The 17972-nt window shown below is 54.1% G+C and overlaps 1 protein-coding gene across 1 annotated transcript in view; it reads right to left on the bottom strand.

Moving 5' to 3' along the window:
- Positions 1 to 12714, bottom strand: part of SCN4A (sodium voltage-gated channel alpha subunit 4) — a 32083-nt gene extending 19369 nt beyond the window's left edge. Inside the window, exons 1-12 of the mRNA XM_059830462.1 lie at positions 12451 to 12714; positions 12016 to 12134; positions 10978 to 11067; positions 10149 to 10277; positions 9920 to 10011; positions 7870 to 8178; positions 6002 to 6065; positions 5490 to 5631; positions 4418 to 4630; positions 2268 to 2423; positions 1895 to 2018; positions 902 to 1140 (exon numbers count right to left, since the gene is read on the bottom strand). Of these exons, the coding sequence (XP_059686445.1) occupies positions 902 to 1140; positions 1895 to 2018; positions 2268 to 2423; positions 4418 to 4630; positions 5490 to 5631; positions 6002 to 6065; positions 7870 to 8178; positions 9920 to 10011; positions 10149 to 10277; positions 10978 to 11067; positions 12016 to 12134; positions 12451 to 12714 (1941 nt within the window). The remainder of the gene's footprint in view (positions 1 to 901; positions 1141 to 1894; positions 2019 to 2267; positions 2424 to 4417; positions 4631 to 5489; positions 5632 to 6001; positions 6066 to 7869; positions 8179 to 9919; positions 10012 to 10148; positions 10278 to 10977; positions 11068 to 12015; positions 12135 to 12450) is intronic.
- Between the last annotated feature and the right edge of the window lie 5258 nt (positions 12715 to 17972).

The following is a 17972-nucleotide window of genomic DNA, read 5'->3' as shown; positions in this document are numbered from 1 at the left end:
CATCTTTGCAGCGTGACCGTGCTTCGAGCAACAGCCGATTAATCCCCTTGTATTTCCTGAATGAAACCAGAGACAAAGCAGCTATGTGCCGAGCGTCATCCCGCCCGCCCGGGGCTCGGGCCCCGGCATGTGTCACTCCATTGCCTGTGCACCGAGAGGCCCCGGCAGGTGCTGGAGCAGGGCAAGGTGGCAGGAGAGGAGATGGCGAGCTCTCTCATCCCTTAGCTGCATTTCCCAGAGCTACCAGGGGCCTCCTGGACTCGTCCCACCAGCAGAATGCATCCAGCTGAAAGCATTTACCCTAAGCTCCAAGCAGGAGCAGCCACAGGAGCTTGCTAAATACACCTGTGAAATCAGGACAGCCCAGATTTGCAGTGATTTCACTGGGAAAAAGTCCTGATTTTTTTTTTTAATGCTGATAGCATTGCTTCTTCCTGCTCAGTGGGGACCTGTTTGCTCCCAGAATCTGAAATGGCCCCTGCTCTGCCCCATGGACATCCAGCACCGCGAGGACACGGCGGTGTCAGCCAGGGCTTGTCCCTGACCCTGGGTGGCAATGCAGGAGCTGGCTCAGGACAGCTCTGCAAGGCCACGGCCACAGCGGCATTGCCGAGATGCACCAAGCGAGACAGAAGCTCCAGCAGAAGGGGAACAGGGGGTGATGGATCCCACCCCCATATCACTTCCCTCGATCTGAGCCATGCTGGAGCCCGACCCATTACAGGGATGCTCCGATCAGACACCCCCCAACCGCCGAGCACTTTCTCAGCAGCCGGGAAGTGTTTCCAGGACACATTCATGCTGTTCAGGTGACAATGGCAGCAGAGGGGATCTGCCCACCAGGGTGGATGGTACGGCTGCTGTAGCTCTAAACCGGGAAGGACGGAAGGAAGCTGCCTACCAGGTTCCCCACGGTCAGCACGTTCTCGAACTCCTCTGTCATGGGGTAATGCTCCATGGCCATGAAGACTGTGTTAAGCACAATGCAGATGGTGATGCCCAGGTCCACGAAGGGGTCCATCACCACCAGCTTGACAAACTCCTTCAGCTTCACCCACAGAGGACAGCAGTTCCAGACCAGGAACGTGTGGGCAAATTTGTACCACCAGGACGGGCACTTCTGGTGAGCTTCCTCCAGCTCTGAAGGCAGGAAGGAAAAATGACATCAGTGTAGGCTTCTCCCGTCCTCCCCTGGGTGGGCCAAGTGCTCACCCCCTAGAAGAGACCTCTCCTGAAGTCCTGAACCAGCCCTAGACCATCTACGAGTCTAATACGGGGGCTAAAAGGAGGAGCATTCCCATGCCCAGGCACAGTGATGTTGCAGACCTTACCCTCCAAACCAGAGCGGGATGGAAAGGCAGATCAGTCAGAGAACTGTGGGTCCAATCCTGCTCTCAAGCACCTGGGCAGGATTTGAGGTGTCCCTGCCATGCTGAGATTGCAGGGACACCCGAGGGCACTGCTCCGGTGTGGCTGGAGGGCTTGGTGCCCATTCCCAGGGAGGACAGGGCTGAGAAGCCTGTTATTGCTGAGTCTGTGGTACATTTTGCTGAAGTTGAGACAGCAGCTCTTGGGAAGCCACTCAGCAGCTCTCGGTTGACTCTGGAGACCGCTGTAATCAATTGCAATCCCATTCATTTGCATGAGATATTGTATTATTGCCTCCGGGCATCATCCTAGTGAGTTGGGATGAAAAGCCTTGCTTGAGCATCACTGCAGTGTGCTAAGCCTGTATGGAGACGCCAGGTCCAGAGTCATCCCTCGCATGGGGATGGAGATTAGGGACAGCCGCTATCACTGCTACGTGCTGAGCACCCCAAGCCCACCAACGAACAACAGCTGGGTTAAAACAGCTGGCACACACAGCCCTCACCCAGGCTGGAGAAGGACATACCTTCCACAGCGTTGGAGATGACACTGATGGTGCTCCCCACCCTCTTCTCAAGGCCTGGCCCATCTTGGTTGCCCACGGTGAGGTGGTTGTGGTCCGATTTCTCCGGCTCGTTGGCTGGGTTGAACTAGAAGGAGAGGAGGCCACAGGGGATAAATGCAGAGCACTGCAGGCTATTTAATGCACTTAGAGATAGAGCAGGCGGAAAAAGGGCATGGTCAGGAGAGACTGGGGTGCAACCTGGGAACTGCAGGTGGGGTGCAGAAAGGCTCATAGGACCTGACCCACAACAAGCTGAGCACAAGCCTGTCCCTTTACCGGGGTTTATTGGGGTGGACACCCGCAAGGGACAGCAGAGACAGAGCCGAGCACGTACATCAATCACCGTAGCAGACCGCTCCAGCACGACCTTGGGGACCACTTGCCCGTTGCAGTCCTTTGCCTTGTCCTGGTCACTGTTCAGGTCCGAGTCGCGCTCCTTCTCAGCCACGCTGCTGGGCAGGGAATCGCTGCTGGACCGCCGGTCCTGCAACTGCAGCAACCCACGTCTCCATCACCCGCGTGTCCACAGCCATCGGGAGCTTCCCGCAATCGCTGCAGGGCACCAGGCTAAGGAGGGGGATGAATCGAGCCCCAGGACCGTCCTGGGCAGGACTTTGCGACTCCAAAGTCTGCTGCTGCAGGACCTGGGCAGAGGTGAGCTCATCAGCAAACTCAGATCCTCATGAGCAACGATGAAGGATAACAATTTGCAGCAGCTAAACACGTGCCTGAGGTTGCAAGCCGTTCCTTTTTGCTTGCTTCACCACATGGTCAGGGTGAATAATTCATAAAGACAAAATTATGCCAACCCTCTAATTTCTGTCTTGCAGGAAATTTTAATCTTTGAAACATGCTTTCATCCCCCATGAGAAGGAAGCAAAATCTTCAAGGCTTTTGCTGAAATGCGATGTCCAAGATTTTTGGACTTGCATCGAATTTGTGAATGTTTGAGTCAGAATTTAAAATTTTTCCCCAAAATGTTGTTTTATTAGGTTTTCGTTTGCACATGTAATTGTTTCGTTATTTTTTTTGCCTTTCCTTTCTGACAGCGGTATTAATATTTGAAGTTCACTACACCCTCTGGTAGCACTAAGGATGTCACAGCAGAGTGGGAACCTCTCTGTTCCCACCGTGAATGGCCGAGATGCAACACGATTTCCATGCTCGGGCGCTGGGTATTAAACGGATCCGAGCACCCATTTCTTTTAGGTGTTTTGCCCTCACTCTCAGCCCTATTCCCTCTGTCTTCTCCGTTTCTCTAGGTGACAATAAAGGAGTATCATGGCTTAATAAAGCCATTGGGCAACTCACTGATTAATTTTCTCAGGGAACTGGCCACAGCATCAGCTTTATGCCCAGTCCAGGAGCCCCCAGCCCTCGGGCAGGGCTTGCTTAGACCCATCCTGCAGACAGCAGCAGCCAGATAAGAGCAAGCCACTTCCTCGGAGGATGTTGTGGCTCAGCACAGATAAGCAATGAGAGACAGAGGCTCTAGAGAGAGGAAAACACTGTTTTGTGTCTCTCTCTCGACATGCAAGGAAGCTGGTCTTTTGCCCAGACTAACAGTTAGATTTGCAGGGATGTCTCCCGCGGATGTTGCTGACAGTGGCCAAAACGGTGATTAGAGATGGAAAACGGCTGGGCTGCAGTATCAGACATCACAGAAGTTTTTGCCCACATTTTTATAGGCATGTTTCGGTTTATAGGCATGTTCCGGTCCCAAGGACTGGAAAGGGGCTAAAGTAACACCTCGGGACCACAGTGGAGCAAATGCGTGGAAACCGGGCAGCTTAGAGATGCCAGCTCGGAGAAATATCAGTGCAAACTCTCTGCAGCATCAGGCATGCATATCTGCTCATGCGCTGGGGTACAGCAGCGAGGCCAGACCCTGAGGGCTGTGCCTCGGCTCCTGCAAGGACCCCCAGACCCCCCTGGGTGAGACGCAGGGTCTCTCGAGCCCTCTCCGCTGTTTCCAGTCTTGGCCAAAAGCAAATGTTTTGCTAATGCATTTAGCTTTGCTGCAACTGCCCTGTCTTCCCTGAGTGCTTCTTTTGTACCCTGATCATAATCTGCCCGTGCAGGCTCTCTGCCAGGTTTCCTGCTCTTGATGCACTGCAGGAAGATATATTGTTAGTCCTGGTGCCTTTTATGCCTTGTTTCTCACCTCCTCCTTTCAAGCAATACCACACCTCTGTGCTGCACCTCTCTGCTGCCTCCCAGTGCTCCCTGTGCTGGATTTTGGATGTGGAAATTAAATCTTTTCAGCCTTCCCCCCGCCCCCCCCCCCGGATAGTATCTCAACTTTTTGATTCAGCTGTGAACCCCAAAATAGTTACTCAATTATTATCTTTGCTTACTGTGAACCAAATGGGGCTTATTCTTGGATTTTACATAAATAGAGGCACCACCGTGCTTGTCGCTGCCTCCCCTTTTCTCCCCCTATTCCTAAGGTCCCTTATTTTGGCCTCCACACTTCCCACCAACCATTTTCTCTTGCTCCTCTTGATGCTTCTTCAGCTGCTCCATGAGCTGCTGAAATTCCTCCTCCTTCTGCTGCTCCTCCAGCATCGTGGCGTCGTTCTGTTCTGCGTAAGCCATGGCCACCACTGCGAGGATGAGGTTGATGAGGTAGAAGGAACCAAGAAATATAACCACCACAAAGAAGATCATGTACGTTTTCCCTGCTGCACGCAGCGTCTGTGGAAAGAGGAGGCATGGGCCGTCACACCACCTCGGCACGATATCAGTTTGGCGGTGCTTCCAACGAAAGGTCTTGCACCAGGGCACCCTCCCATTTGTGGTAGGAGTACTAAATTTTGCTCCCATCTTCCCCAAGGGCTGGTTATTGCCCAGTTGACCTTTCTGCAGTCCATGGAACTGGGTTAGGACTTGTGTGAAACAGCCATAAGTCTCAGCAAACCCAGCCACGATGCTCCGTGCTATCTGGTAGCCCAAGGGCTGCAAGCATGTATGGAGATGGGACCAATATTTCATCAGAGACTCACTTTGCTGTGACAGGGGCTGATGGCTTTCAGCCCCCAACTTGTCAGGTCTCACTCTTGGGCCAAGAACGGTCCTTTTCTAACTCCAGATCCGGGCATAGTCATTTCCAGAGGATACGTGTAGCCTTTAGACGTAGGCTTGCTTTTATCTAAACAGTCTCGACACAGGGTCAGCTGGGGTTTTACGGTGTCTGCAACTTCTCCCTAGAAGATGACTCAATGGAGGGGACAAGTGACCTAGCTTTTCCCCCTTACCATGTCCCTTAGCTCAAGCCAGAGATGTACTACATACTCTTATAAATTCCTGATTTCTATGATACAGCTGGCAGCACTGCTGAAGCACACCTGGGCTTTGCCCTGGAAAATATGCCGCACTGCTCGGGTTGGGGAGCTCGACGGGACCGTGCCCCGACTCTGCTGATCCTGGTTAGATCTATAAACCACAGGACAAAGTCCCATGAGTTTCCACTCAACTGACTTTTTCTGTGTCCTAGGCCAGAGGCGACATCGAAGTGAGAGGAGCATTTGCACAAGGATAAAAATTTGGTGCCTACCAGCTGGAAGAGGTTCTCCCAGAAGTCCTGCGTCATGAGGCGGAAGAGTGCCAGGAAAGCCCAGCTGAAGGTGTCGTAGCTGGTGTAGCCATAGTTCGGGTTCCTCCCCGCCTTCATGCACTGGTACCCCTCGGGGCACTTCCTACCAAAGGAGCCGCGGGGGCAGCCGGAGTGAGCCCCCAGCGCTGCCCCTCCTGCACCCGCAGTGAAACACCCCATCCCTGGAGGCACTGCAATGATTCAGCAGACCCCACGCCACCAAAGCTGATACAGTCGGGATGCCCAGACTCACACCACCTTCCCCAAATCTGATACCGTTGGGATGCCTGGACTGATAGCCCCTTCCAAGCCAATACGGTTGGGATTCCTGGACCATCCACCTGCAGAGCCACATTCCCAGTCCCGATCCCGTCCCATCCCAAGCATCAGTGGTCCCACAGGTTGCGCTGACTGCCTCGACCGCTCCCAGGGAGCCAGAGGGGACCTCAGCTGCCAGCGTGACCTGCACTCACCCAGCATCACTGCTGTTCCCGCAGAGCAGGGCGTCAAGCGCTCCCTCCAGAAAGTAGAAATTGGCTTTGCAGTTGGGGAAAAAGACAAAAAAAATAATAAATACAAATATTGATTTTCAAATTCTTGGCAGCTCCTCGCTGTCAGGGAAATTCCCTGAATCTCAGCGTTGGGCACTGGGTTATCTCCTCTCTGCTGATTTTGCTATTTGCATTGAACTTCTTGGCACTAGCTCAGAGACCTCACGGCACTGTTTCACCGATGGCTCCCCAAGCCCATGAAGAGGTCTGGAAACAGCCAGGTTGGCCAGGGTGAGGCCACCTGGGAAGGTGGGTTGACATGTGGTCAAAGGACCATGGCTGGTCTGTTTTGCTGGGAAAACGTACAAAATAGCAGGGCATTCCCAGGGAGCACCGAGCATGGGGGACTGCAGGGGTCCCACAAAAGCCTGGGGAAACTGCCTGCTACTACTCCATGGCTATCACCTTCCTCCTGCTGCTCCCATCCCAACCAGCCCCTACCTGGTGGGGAAACCCACCCTGCTCACAGACCAGGGGTCCTTAAAGCTCCTCCTTACATCTTGAGCACAGACCCAGAACCACAGGAGCTGCCAAGCAGTGCCACCACAGGTCACCTGCCCCCAGGGACACATAGATGAGCATCTGGAGACACCCACCCCAGGACATGGCAGAGGGTAGCTGGATCCCATCCTGGGCATCACCTAGCACAGTCCTTCCAGGAGCCACACAGGGATTTCTGGAGCTTCCTCAAAGCATCCCCGGCTCTGCCTGGCTTCTTGCCACCACGCTTTTATTTAACCTACGTGGGCTTATCGAGGAGATGTCCCACTTGTGAAACTCCAGGCGATATGTTTTTGGCCTGGCCCCAATAGCTGTTAACCTGAACGCATGGCTGCAGGGTGCTGTTGCTATTTGCACCGCACTCATTAGATCCTATATATTGAATTTGCACCCCTACCAAGAAGCCTTCCTGTAATTAATGCCAGAGCTACTTGTACAGTTGGGCAAAGCAGCTCAGCCGAGACGTAACCTGACCTTCTGCTGAGCTCTGCCGAGTGCCCTAAATGAGATGTGAAACATCCCTGCGGAGCATCCCACCACCATGCATCTCTGCCAGGCAGATTTTCTGAGATTTTTACATTTTCATGGAGTTTAAAAACCCCAAACCAAAGAACAAACAAAAAAACCACTGCACTTTTTTGGGCCAAATTTGTTTCAAAGAAATGGTAGGAAAGTAGCAAACTTGGAGACCTGTCCAAGGACCTGTGCTTGATCCCACCTCTCCCTCCTCCCCCTCCTGTTGGCTGTTGCACTGTTTTCATGCTTGCATGCAATGCTCACTGGATGCAGCCGTACTTGGGGGAGGACCCAGCTATGATGTAGCAGTGAAAGTGGGCGAGAAATGTCATTCCTGCATCCTTCCCTCTGGTTTTCCACCCGAAGTCCCCTCTGCTCCTAGAGGGTTTGGTCTCCCTGCTGTGACCAGCCAGATGGAGCAGCTGTTCACCAGTGCCCACCCCGATGGGGAGATTGTGCCCTCACTAGCAAGTGAGAGAGATGGAGACACTCGTTTGTCCAGGCCTTCCCACGGTGAAACCTTTCTGGGGAGTTTAGCTTGCCCAGGTGGACTGCATTTTCCCTGGCAAGGAGGATTTGATCCCATCTCTCCATCCTGTGAGTATGCACAACCCCGGTTTCACCCACTGGCCACATCTCCCCGCAAAGCACCTTGGCAGGAAGATAGATCCATGTGAGCAAACCATCTTGGTCTGACATGGAGGAAGAGTGAGGAAACTGAGGAGCAAACCAGGGTGATGGGTCAATGGAGAAGGCAGCGCATGAGTGTTTACCTTCATCATTGATGTAGGCCTCGAAATCAAAGGTGCTGTTGCTGGTGAAGTTGCTGGTGAAGTTGCTGGCGATGCCGTCTGTGAAGTTGCCATAGAGCGTTGCGTTGGCCAACGTGTCGTTGTCCAGCCCCAAGTCCCCCAGCAGGGTATCGTTGAGGGGGGGCCACCGCACGCACTTCTGCCGGAGGTTCCCCATGAAGAGTTGGAGACCGACTAGGGCGAACACACTCAGGCAGAAGACAGTGAGGATCATGACGTCTGAGAGCTTCTTCACCGACTGGATCAGAGCCCCAACGATCGTCTTCAGCCCTATGGGAGAGGCGTCACTACTGAGCTAATCACTCGTTTGCTAATTGTGGAGAATGTGCTATGGCATTCCCAAAAGGTGCTGGATCTGATGGGGACATGTGGTATCACCAAGTTCACCCCACGTGCTCAGACCCTCAGCTCCGTGCCCCGTGTTGCATCCCAGCTGCCCCTCTGTCCCCACACATTGCTGGCCAGCATAAGCCCTTCCCCCAAAACTGTCACCCTTGGAGCCGTGCCAGCCAAGGCTCCCCATGCCAACCTTAACCTGGGTATCACACGCCAAAACCCACCCCAGCCTGGCAGCCATCGATTCCTTTTGGCTTTATGTTTTCCCCAAATGCCGCGATCTGGCCTTTTTTGCCCCAAACCACCAGAGTAGATCACTTTGCTGTGGCACATGGAAAAGCTATTTGCTAGCCCAGCTGGAAGATGCTGAGCACTGCTCTCAGCTCCGTAAAAGCCTCCATGGTCCAACACCCCCACGTGCTGCTGTCCCGTGGGTGGTCGGGAGCCCAGCCAGACCCTCCAGCCTGATCCCTTCAAGCTGGAGAAACCCCAACACGTCCAAGTGAAGGTGATGAAGTGACATCTGCATTAAGCATCGGGATTAACTCATCTCTCCCCCCCAGCATCGCCGTTTCCTCTGCGGAGGAAGCTTGCCCACAGATCCTTGGTGGGCTTTTGGCATGGAGGATGTCGTTCCTGTCACCCGAGGTCTACACGGATAATGGGTGATGCTGAGACATCCTGACGTTGATCTTAAAAGCAGCTCTGAGCACAGAGCTTTCTCACGTGGAGGCAATTCTCCAAAGACGCATGATTTTTAGCCCTGTCATCATGCCAGTTCCCCCCCTCCCCAAACTATTTAGGTAAACCCCTGTTCTCCAAGGGCTTGTCTATGTTGGGAAACTGCTGAGGCCAGCCGTTCTAAAACAGCTTATTTTTGCAACTGCTATTTCTGCAGAGCCTCTTGGGGGGATGTCATTCCAGAAAGAAGCAGCAGCTTATGTTTTGCTAAATGCAATTTTTAGCCTGTTTGATGGAGGCAAAAAACATTCAAATATGAACCCTAAAGATCTGGAAACTGCAGGGGCACAAGAATTTGTTCACCACAAGAAATTATCTTTTTCTGTTCCATCTCATGCTTCTTCATGGGGTCTGACCTATCATTTCTGTGAGCTTGCACTAGGTGGTACCAAAGCAGGGTATTGAAATGGCATCAAATTTGGGAAACAGCCATCAGAGGTATTTGATAACGTGCTCCTAACACCGCAGGCTGGATGTCTGGGGTGATGTTAAACACTCGCCATGTGGCTCTTGCACTAATACCCATTAAATATCTCAACCCTAGCACCAGAGCAGTCAGCAGTGGGGGCAAAACTGAGTTTATGGCTCCAAGGACTAAGCAAAGCGTATCGGTTAATCGAGCCCATAAACACAATGTGAGCACAAGCCCACTTAAGGCATCTCCAAGGAGCCCTAAAAACACCATGTCTGGCTCATCAGGAGCTTTCTCTGGCCAAACAACTGAGTGAGCGCAACTAATTTCAAGATGTAAAATCAGCAGGACCTGACCCAAAAGCTGAATTATGTGGAAAATTATTTGTAAGTAACGAATACCTTATTTCCTCTGTTTTCTTTTAGAGCTGTCAAAAGAACAAGGAATTGCTGTGAACTGTGGGAAAACCTGAGCTCAAGGAAGGGGAAGATATGGAGAGCAGACCCCTCCTTTAAGTCCCACCTGGTATCACGGTGATGGTTTTCAAGGCACGGAGGACGCGGAAGGTCCTGAGAGCAGAGATGTTCCCCAGGTCCACAAACTCGGTAATGTAGCTGCAGGACAGGAGAGGAGAGGGCTTCAAGGGCTCTGCCAGGCATGCACCCCCCGTTTCTCAGCCCTCCTCCCCAGGGTTCCCCCCCGGGGTGCAGTGGCCAGACCTCCTGTCCTCCCCCCGTGCCACCAAACTCACGCCATGGAGATGACCATGAAGTCCAGCCAATTCCACGGGTCGCGCAGGAATGTGAAGCTGTCGATGCAGAAGCCTCTCGACAGTATCTTGATGAGGGACTCGAAGGTGTATATCCCAGTGAAGGTGTATCTGAAATGGGAACGGTGACTCTGGGGATGCTCACCTGGGTCCAAGGGCCAGCTCAGGATGAGGTTTTGTCCACCCCTGCCAGTGGGACCATCTTGGGGAGCTGGATTTGGGGGCTCATGGTCACAGGCTGCTGGGTTCTTGGGGTGCTTTGGCACTGGGGAAGGTTTTCACCTCACCTCGCAAGGCAAGTTGGGACATCTTGAGGTACAAATCACTTTGGTGACTATTCTGCAACACCTCTGATCCCTGCTGATGTCCCAACACAACCACAGTCTCTGTAAAACCCTGCTGAGACCCGAGTGTGCAGAACCACAGCAGAAAATGCTGGATTTTCCCCTTCTCACCTGGGGCTGGTTGTCCATGCTCCTTGGACTGGTGGATCTGCTCAGCCTCTCCAGACTATCACTGCTGACCCAACCCAACTTGCTCTGCAGTCGTGTCCTGTCACAGGGACCCCCCCCCCCCCACCGATTTTGGGCAGCTCTGAAACACTCCTACTTTTCGCAATGCTTAATGAAGAGCGCAGATGTCCCTTCTGAGATCAAGAGGGCCATCAGCATCTCCCAATGACACCTCTCCTCCCCTGAAGGGTGCCTGGATCCCAACACCCCTCTCTCAGCCTTGGTCCTGTCCCTCCTGAGGATGGCCAAGCTGGGATGGCCCCCATGGCTGGGAGAGCTCGGGGGAGGTGGGGACTTACTCCACGTTCTTGGACCATGCTGGGGGGTTGCTCAGCGTCATAAACACGCAGTTGGTTAAAATCGTGATCATGATGAACATGCTGAATAATTTAAAACCTGGTCAAGGAGAAGTGCTGTGGATGTTGCCTAGATTCCCCCCTTCACATGGTTGTGAAGCCAAGCACCCCTACTCCTCTTGTTCTGGCTCCCACCTTGGTCCCATGCCCTGACCTGCTCCTCCTGCAGCTCTCTCCCAGCTCAGTCCTGTGCTCACACTTTCCCCTTAGTTCCCCTGCTCCCATGCATGGTCCTGGCCCCTGCCCTCCTTTTCTGCCCCGCTCCGCATCTCTGTGGTGCTGGCTCTTCCTCCTCGTCCCCTGTGCTCCTTCCTCTCCATCACCCCAGGATACAGCTTTCCCCACTTCTCTGATCCCTCTGCCACAAACACCCCCTCTTTTTCCTCCTACCTCCTGGCCACCGACCCCTTCTGGGATCACTTCCCACCCACCCTAGTGCCCCTCTTGCTCTGGGGGTCCTTTCCTGTCTTTCCATCTCTGCTTGTCTCACGCCAAAAGCTCCAGCGCTGCCCAAGTTGCCTCCTTCCCCGTACCCCAATGTCCTGGTTCCTCTGCCTTCCCTCTCCCAAAGCATCCTTTGAGCTCCCCAATTCACCCACTTCCCAGATGGGACAGGATTCCGTGACCTGTAAACATTTTCCTTCCTTTCCAAGTCTCTCCAGAACTCAGAGACCTTGAACTTCTTCCTGGGAAGCTCCACCACTTAGGTTTCTTCCCTTCTCCAACCAAACTGATTCCTCCCTTCTCCAACCAAGACTGAGCTCTTGGTGCCTCCAAGGTACCCAAAGCCTTCAAGCACCCACTCCTTGGGAAGGGACCACAGCACTGGGATGGCTGGGCAATGGGTCCTGGCCATGGTGGGGGCCAGCCCAGGAGATCTGCTCACCACACTGTCATGAAACACTTCTCCCAGGGCTGTTTGCACTCTGAGCATCAGGGTTTGACCTGGCAATGGAGCAGCATCACAGAGGGCAAGGATATGAATGGATAAGCACTTTGATGGCTCCTCTGCGGATAGGGTGGAAGGGCCCCAGCAGGTAGAGGGCAGGGGTCGCCGAGAAGCGGAAGATGGACTTCCCCTTGTTGAGGACTATGAATGTCTGCGGAGAAAAGAGAGGAGGGAGATGGGTTAGCCCTTCTGCACACCCCCAAAATACACACGGATCAAGTGCTGCCGTTAGGGGTGAGACCTCTGTGCGTGCTTTGGACCTCCAAAGGCTCGTGACTTTGCCAAGGAACAGATGGTCCACTTTGGAGAAGAAGCAACCACAGCAGTCTGGGGCTGTGGATCACCAAGATGGGCTCACATGAGACTCTGGGGCACGGTGGAAAGAAGAGGAGGTCCATGCTTTGATCTTTTTCTTAGGACTTAAATCTAATGCCAAGTCTACCCATGGGCTAAGCTCTGCCCCTCACCTTCTTATCCTTGTAGAAAGGGTCCAGGTCCTCCAGGGGGGTCCCGATGAGCTCCAGCGGAGGGTCACCATAAATGAGGGGCAGGTTCTTGCCGGCTTCCAGGTCACTGCTGGGCTTGATCTCCTCTTCCTCGGGCAGCTCCACTTGCTGCCGCTTTACCTTGAGCGCCTCTGCCTCGGCGATGCGCTGCTCAATGGCAGCCAGCGAGGCGGGGGTGAAGGGGCGGAGGTTCTCGGGGCCCGGGATGTGCGGCAGGCCGGCCATCCTCTCATTCTGCTCCCAGGACGCCCGCGCCCAGCCTGCTGGGGAGAGGGGGGCTGAGAAGGCAATGCCAGCTGGTGCTGTTCTGGGGCAATTTTGCTCAGACCTTGAAGCCAGGCGGTGGCAGGATCTCAGTGGGTTTTTGCAAATGGGTTTATGGCAGAAATATTGAACTTGCAAGAAAAGTTATTATACATGGGTCGCTTGCAAACGGAGCGCCCCGTGTGCTCCTTCTCCTCGCAGACCCCCATTCAGCCTCTGATCAAAAAGCACCATCAGGTTGAGCACCATATGAGCTCAGCAGTTGGTGTCCCTGGCACCAGCTGGCTGTTGTTAGACATGCAATTTCACAACCTAGGCAGGGTTGTTCAACAAAACACCTTTGGCATCAGCGGCACCAGTCCAGCTGTCTCCCCTTTGCAATACGCTGCAAGGCATCGGCAGCTTTCCTCCTGCACCTTGTGTGAGCAACGCGCGGTGCTCAAAGCAAGAGGTTCCTCAGCCAGAGGAGCTCGATCCTGCAGGATCAGTGGCCATTTCACAGCACCCCTCCATAGGAAACACGAGTAATGTGCAGTGCCGGATGGCTCTGATCCTGAGAAGAAGGGGTTAAAGTCTTATCTTGAGCCAAAAAGCAAGGCAAATAATGGCACTTTCTAATGTTACAGAGATCAGGATGACTCCCCAGACAGGAATAGGATGGGCCATTTGGGAGAGATAAGGATGGCTCCACTGAGCAGCAGAACAACTTTTTGTTGTTCTGGGTTGGAGAGAGCAAGGTGGGGATGAGATGGGTGGTCACACCTGGAGGAACAGGTTGCCATGCCCTGGGCGAGGCCAAAACGCCTGGTGAAGGCTTCCTAGACACCAGAAAGGTTCTTGCTTTGAATCACCTTGCCTTGGCTTCACCTCAATATCTGTTCGACCTATAAACACCAGCTTGTGTCAGAGATGAGCCCAATATACCATAACACCCAATCCCACTTTGCAGGGATCCTGGGATAGATGCATCTCTGTGCCTCACCCTTCCCAAAATGAACATCCCAGTGGCAAGCGGTGACTCCTCCACGCACCAAAATCTCACACAATGCTGCTGAGCACTTGCCGCCCAAAAAGCTTTAGGATCAATACTCCTCACAGCCCCAGCCCTGCCACGCTGATAGCTGGAAACCTTCAGCTCTTTGTAATTAAGGAGAACTGGACATTTATAGCCCTGATGGGAAGAGAGACTCTGGGTGCATAATGGTATCGACACGTTCCTATGGTGATTATAAAACCAAGTGATAAAAGCAATGGCAAAGGGAGGTATTGATTTCGAGCAGCACAGGATAACTACATTTTAGAAACCACCACACTCCCTCGCTATCGCTGCTGAATTGAATCTCGGTGTGCAAAATGGATTTTCTTCTGCTGAGCGCAAGCAATCCCCGCAGCAGCACAGCGTTGTGCTGTATTACTGCTCACCCCCATCGCATCCAGCCCCAGGGCTGAAGCAGGGACTGGCCCCCAGCTGCAATGTCTCTTGCGCAGACACCACCTTCCTCGCAGTGTTTGAACAGCCCCTTCGTGGCTCCAGCACCAGGGCTTTGATGCAGGTTCAAAATGCAGCTGGTAGAGGGATGGGAGCAACTTGCTGCCTTTTGGAACAGGGCAACCTTCAAAAAAAATCAAGTGGCAAGAGCACCATTTTTTGTATTTATATCTGTTTTAGAAGAGGGAAAGTTTTGACCTTGCTGAACAGGGTTATCTGATAGGATAAATCGAGTCACATCACTGCAAAGTGGAGTCTGGCACTGCCTACAACCCAGCTTGTGGCCCAAACCGCTGCGGAACAGAGAGCCCGGAGCAGCTACCCCAGAGGGGCACAGCCCCATCTCACCCCAGGCCTGCTGGACCCCAACGTGGGACCTCAAAGCAAGCTAAAAGGGAATTTTTGCCACCACATATCTCTGCAAGGGGACGGTGCCCACAGCAGCAGATCAGCAGAGTAGCGCCCTTGCTTCTTCTCATCCGGAGTTATTCTGGATTTACTTCCATTTCATGCTCTACGTGAACAGCTCTGGAAACCTGCCCTTTGCATTCCCTTGATACCAGCGGCCTCAAATCTCAAGCCAAAAGCACAGGGCTGTGTCTGGCTCTATCGCCCCGGGTCCCACTGGGGATGCACCATCAAACAGGACCCACAGCACCCATAGAGGGGACCAACCCACCCCATCTCCTGGGGACTCTGAGGACTCACAGGAGCTTGTTGGTCTAGGCAGCCCCAATTGCCCTGGAAGTAGGGCTTTGCAGAGCTGTAAGGGCAAGCCTGCGTTACGGGCCATGCCAGCGCTCGGCAGGGCTCCAGCCCCTTCAGCAGCACACTGCTCTCCAAGGCTTCGGTGCATGGGGTGCTGCGTGGTTCACAGCTTCCCTGGAGCCTCCCGCTGGGTGCTGCCCCTCCAAACCCCCGGCAATGCCCTGTCCCCGCTCCCTGCGCCCAGCCCGCGGTCCCGGCGGAGGTGGCTGTGCCTCCAGCTGCCACCAGCGATCACCGCGGGAGTCAGGTTTCTGCAGCCCCATGACTCTGCTCATTCCTCCCCCGGCAGGAGCGGAGCTGGAGCGAGCAGCACCAGTTTTGCTTTCAGCCCATGCCTCCTCTTCCTCTCGCTGGGCTGAAGCCACCATGCCGTGCCACGCAGATCCGGCTGCCGATTGCAGCCACAGGGGGAGATGCTGGGGGTTGGCAGCACTGCCCAAGGCTAAGCAGAGGGTCCTCGAAAGAGATGTTGCCCCGGGCATGGAAGTGCTTTTTGGGGTCTTTTGCAGAACCTGGTCCTGCTCTGACCCCTTTGTGGCCACCCAGAGATAGTGGGATGACCCCAGGGAGCAGGATCAGGACTTAAGCCTACGTCCAGCTCCCGCACACCGCAGCCCTGGAACCATCAGCATCTCTGGTTGCTCGCTGCTTCCCAAAAGAGAAGGAGCCAAGAGCCAAACACAGGCTCTGTGGGGGGCTCAGCTCAGCACCCCTCTCTCCCCTAGTGAGCCCAGTTCCCACACCACTGTGTGTGGGAGACACAGTGTAGGGTAGACAGCCAGGTCCCACCACCCCAAATGATGGGGTGAACAGCCCCTCTGCTCCCAGACGGGCACATCCTGGCACATTTATAGCAGCTGCTATAAATAACCGAGATCAAACTCTTCGGGCCTCCGATAGGTAAAAGCAGTTCGGGTGCAGCAACAGGTGCTGCCCTGGGCATGAATCGCCCCTGTGGGGCTCAGCCCCAGCTCTCCCCAGGACCCCGGTCCCCCCCAGAGTCCCTTATTAAAGGCAGACTCTTGCCCCATCGGCTTTCCCACTAAGAAATCGGTCACTTAAAATGTCTCCACAAAGCTCTGATCTGCTCTTCATTGCCTTCTTAAAGTTTGGACTCCCACCTAAGCTGGATAACTCTTTTGCTGTGACACGCTTGAGCTGTTGCTTTTGGACACACTGCCCGTGTCCAACACCTTGGGACGCCATGGACGAGCATCTCACCCCCCCAGTTCAGTGTCAGGAGTTACCAGCAGGCAGCTGGGAGCAGGTCCCTGCTCAGGAGTGCGTGGCCTTCACTTCGACAGAAATTTGTTTTCCTCCGATATTTTTGCTACTCTGAGGCCACACAAATGAATCAGCCTCCAAAATAAGAGGAGCGGTTTGGAAGCTACCAGAGATACTGCGTAATAGGTTCTGTATAATCAGGGCAGACGGAAGGGTGACAGGATCCTGTCTGAGACTGCTTGGAGAACCACCCCCTCCAGGACTGGCACTTCATCCCTGCACAGAAAATAACCTCCTGCGGGCTGAGGAAGAGGGGAAAGGACTTTCTTGGCTGCTGTATGCAGATGTGTGGCTGCAGGGGACACAGGGTGGCCGGGGGCTTCCCCCCATCCTGCTGGCCCATGCAGGTGCTGGGCTCAGCCCATCACTCAGGCACCAGGACATTGCTCTGGGAGAGCATCTGCAAAGCCAGAGTCCCCCCAGCCTGGTAAGCCAAGAGAAATGCCCTTGTTCCCCCACCATACTCAGGGCTGGGTTAACAAAGACAGGTATGATTGGGGTGTCTCAAGTGACGACATGCTGCTCCTGAGAGGTCTCAGCTCTACAGACACCCAGAAGGAGAGAGGAGTGGGACCCCCTGAATATCCACAGCATCACAGCAAGACCATCAAACATATCTTGAGGAACTGCCCTGACGCATCTGCAAACCCACCCTCAAGATTCATCCTCTTAACATGAGACATTCTGGAAAGACCCCAGAAAAGGCTGATAGGAACACAAGTCCAAGACAGAAAATGACCGGAATGGTCATCAGCAAGTGTAAATCAGCTTCACTCACCAAGAAACAGCAGAGCCAAGCGATGCTCAGCCAAGTGCTCACAGTGCACAGCACAGGGGGGACTCCCTGCAGCAGGGATTAGCGTGGAAACAAGGAACTCATGCACCAAAGCCAGCCAGCACCAGGAGAGCTGGTGCCAGGGAGCCCAGAGCTGACCCACATCATTGTAGCTACAAGAAGTTAATGCCAGGGGAGATAAGCCAGCACCCAGCAGCTCAAGAGCTTTGGAAACCAGATGCAGTTGCTTACACAACCCAAACCCATCACAGCACACAGAAAGCACAATCCTGCAGCACCCCCTCCTTGCTACCTGCACCCCAAATCCTCCTGGGACACACCACTTCCAACCCAACCAGCACCCAGAGGCTGACTGCACACCGGAGAACCCAAACCTCTCCATCCCTCGCTTATTTATCCCCATGAGGACACCCAGGGTGGGGCAGGATGGTGCAACGGGGACCAGCTGGGACCGCAGGGTTTGGGGATGAGTCACAGCTCGGTGCTGGGTTCTCCGTCACATGCGTCCCGGGTGTTGCTGCAAACACCATCCGTCCTCCATGCTGCCGGTCCCGGTGGCAGCCGTCTCGCTCGCCCAGGAGGACGCCCGGGGCTGTGCCATGGGTCTCGCTCTCCCAACCCTGCTGCATGCCCCACGAAGGCTCCCGTAGCAGGTCCCCTCTCCACCCCAGCATGTGTTAAATAGGTTTTAAAAAACCAAAACCACGCAGGCTAGGAGACCTGCTGCCAGGAGAACGTGTATTCAGTTCAAACCCAGCCCAAGGGCACGGACACTCGGTGTGGTCAGGACAGCGTTTATGTGTCCACAGAGGACAGGGAGCTTTATGGGGATGATTAAGGACCAGAGTCCTTATCCCTTCTGCATTTCCCACCTCTGTACAC

The sequence above is a fragment of the Gavia stellata genome, chromosome 28 (assembly GCF_030936135.1).
Source record: "Gavia stellata isolate bGavSte3 chromosome 28, bGavSte3.hap2, whole genome shotgun sequence".
Lineage (NCBI taxonomy): Eukaryota > Metazoa > Chordata > Aves > Gaviiformes > Gaviidae > Gavia > Gavia stellata.
The sequence above is the reverse complement of the archived record's forward strand: the minus strand, read 5'-3'. Positions and strand labels throughout refer to the sequence as shown.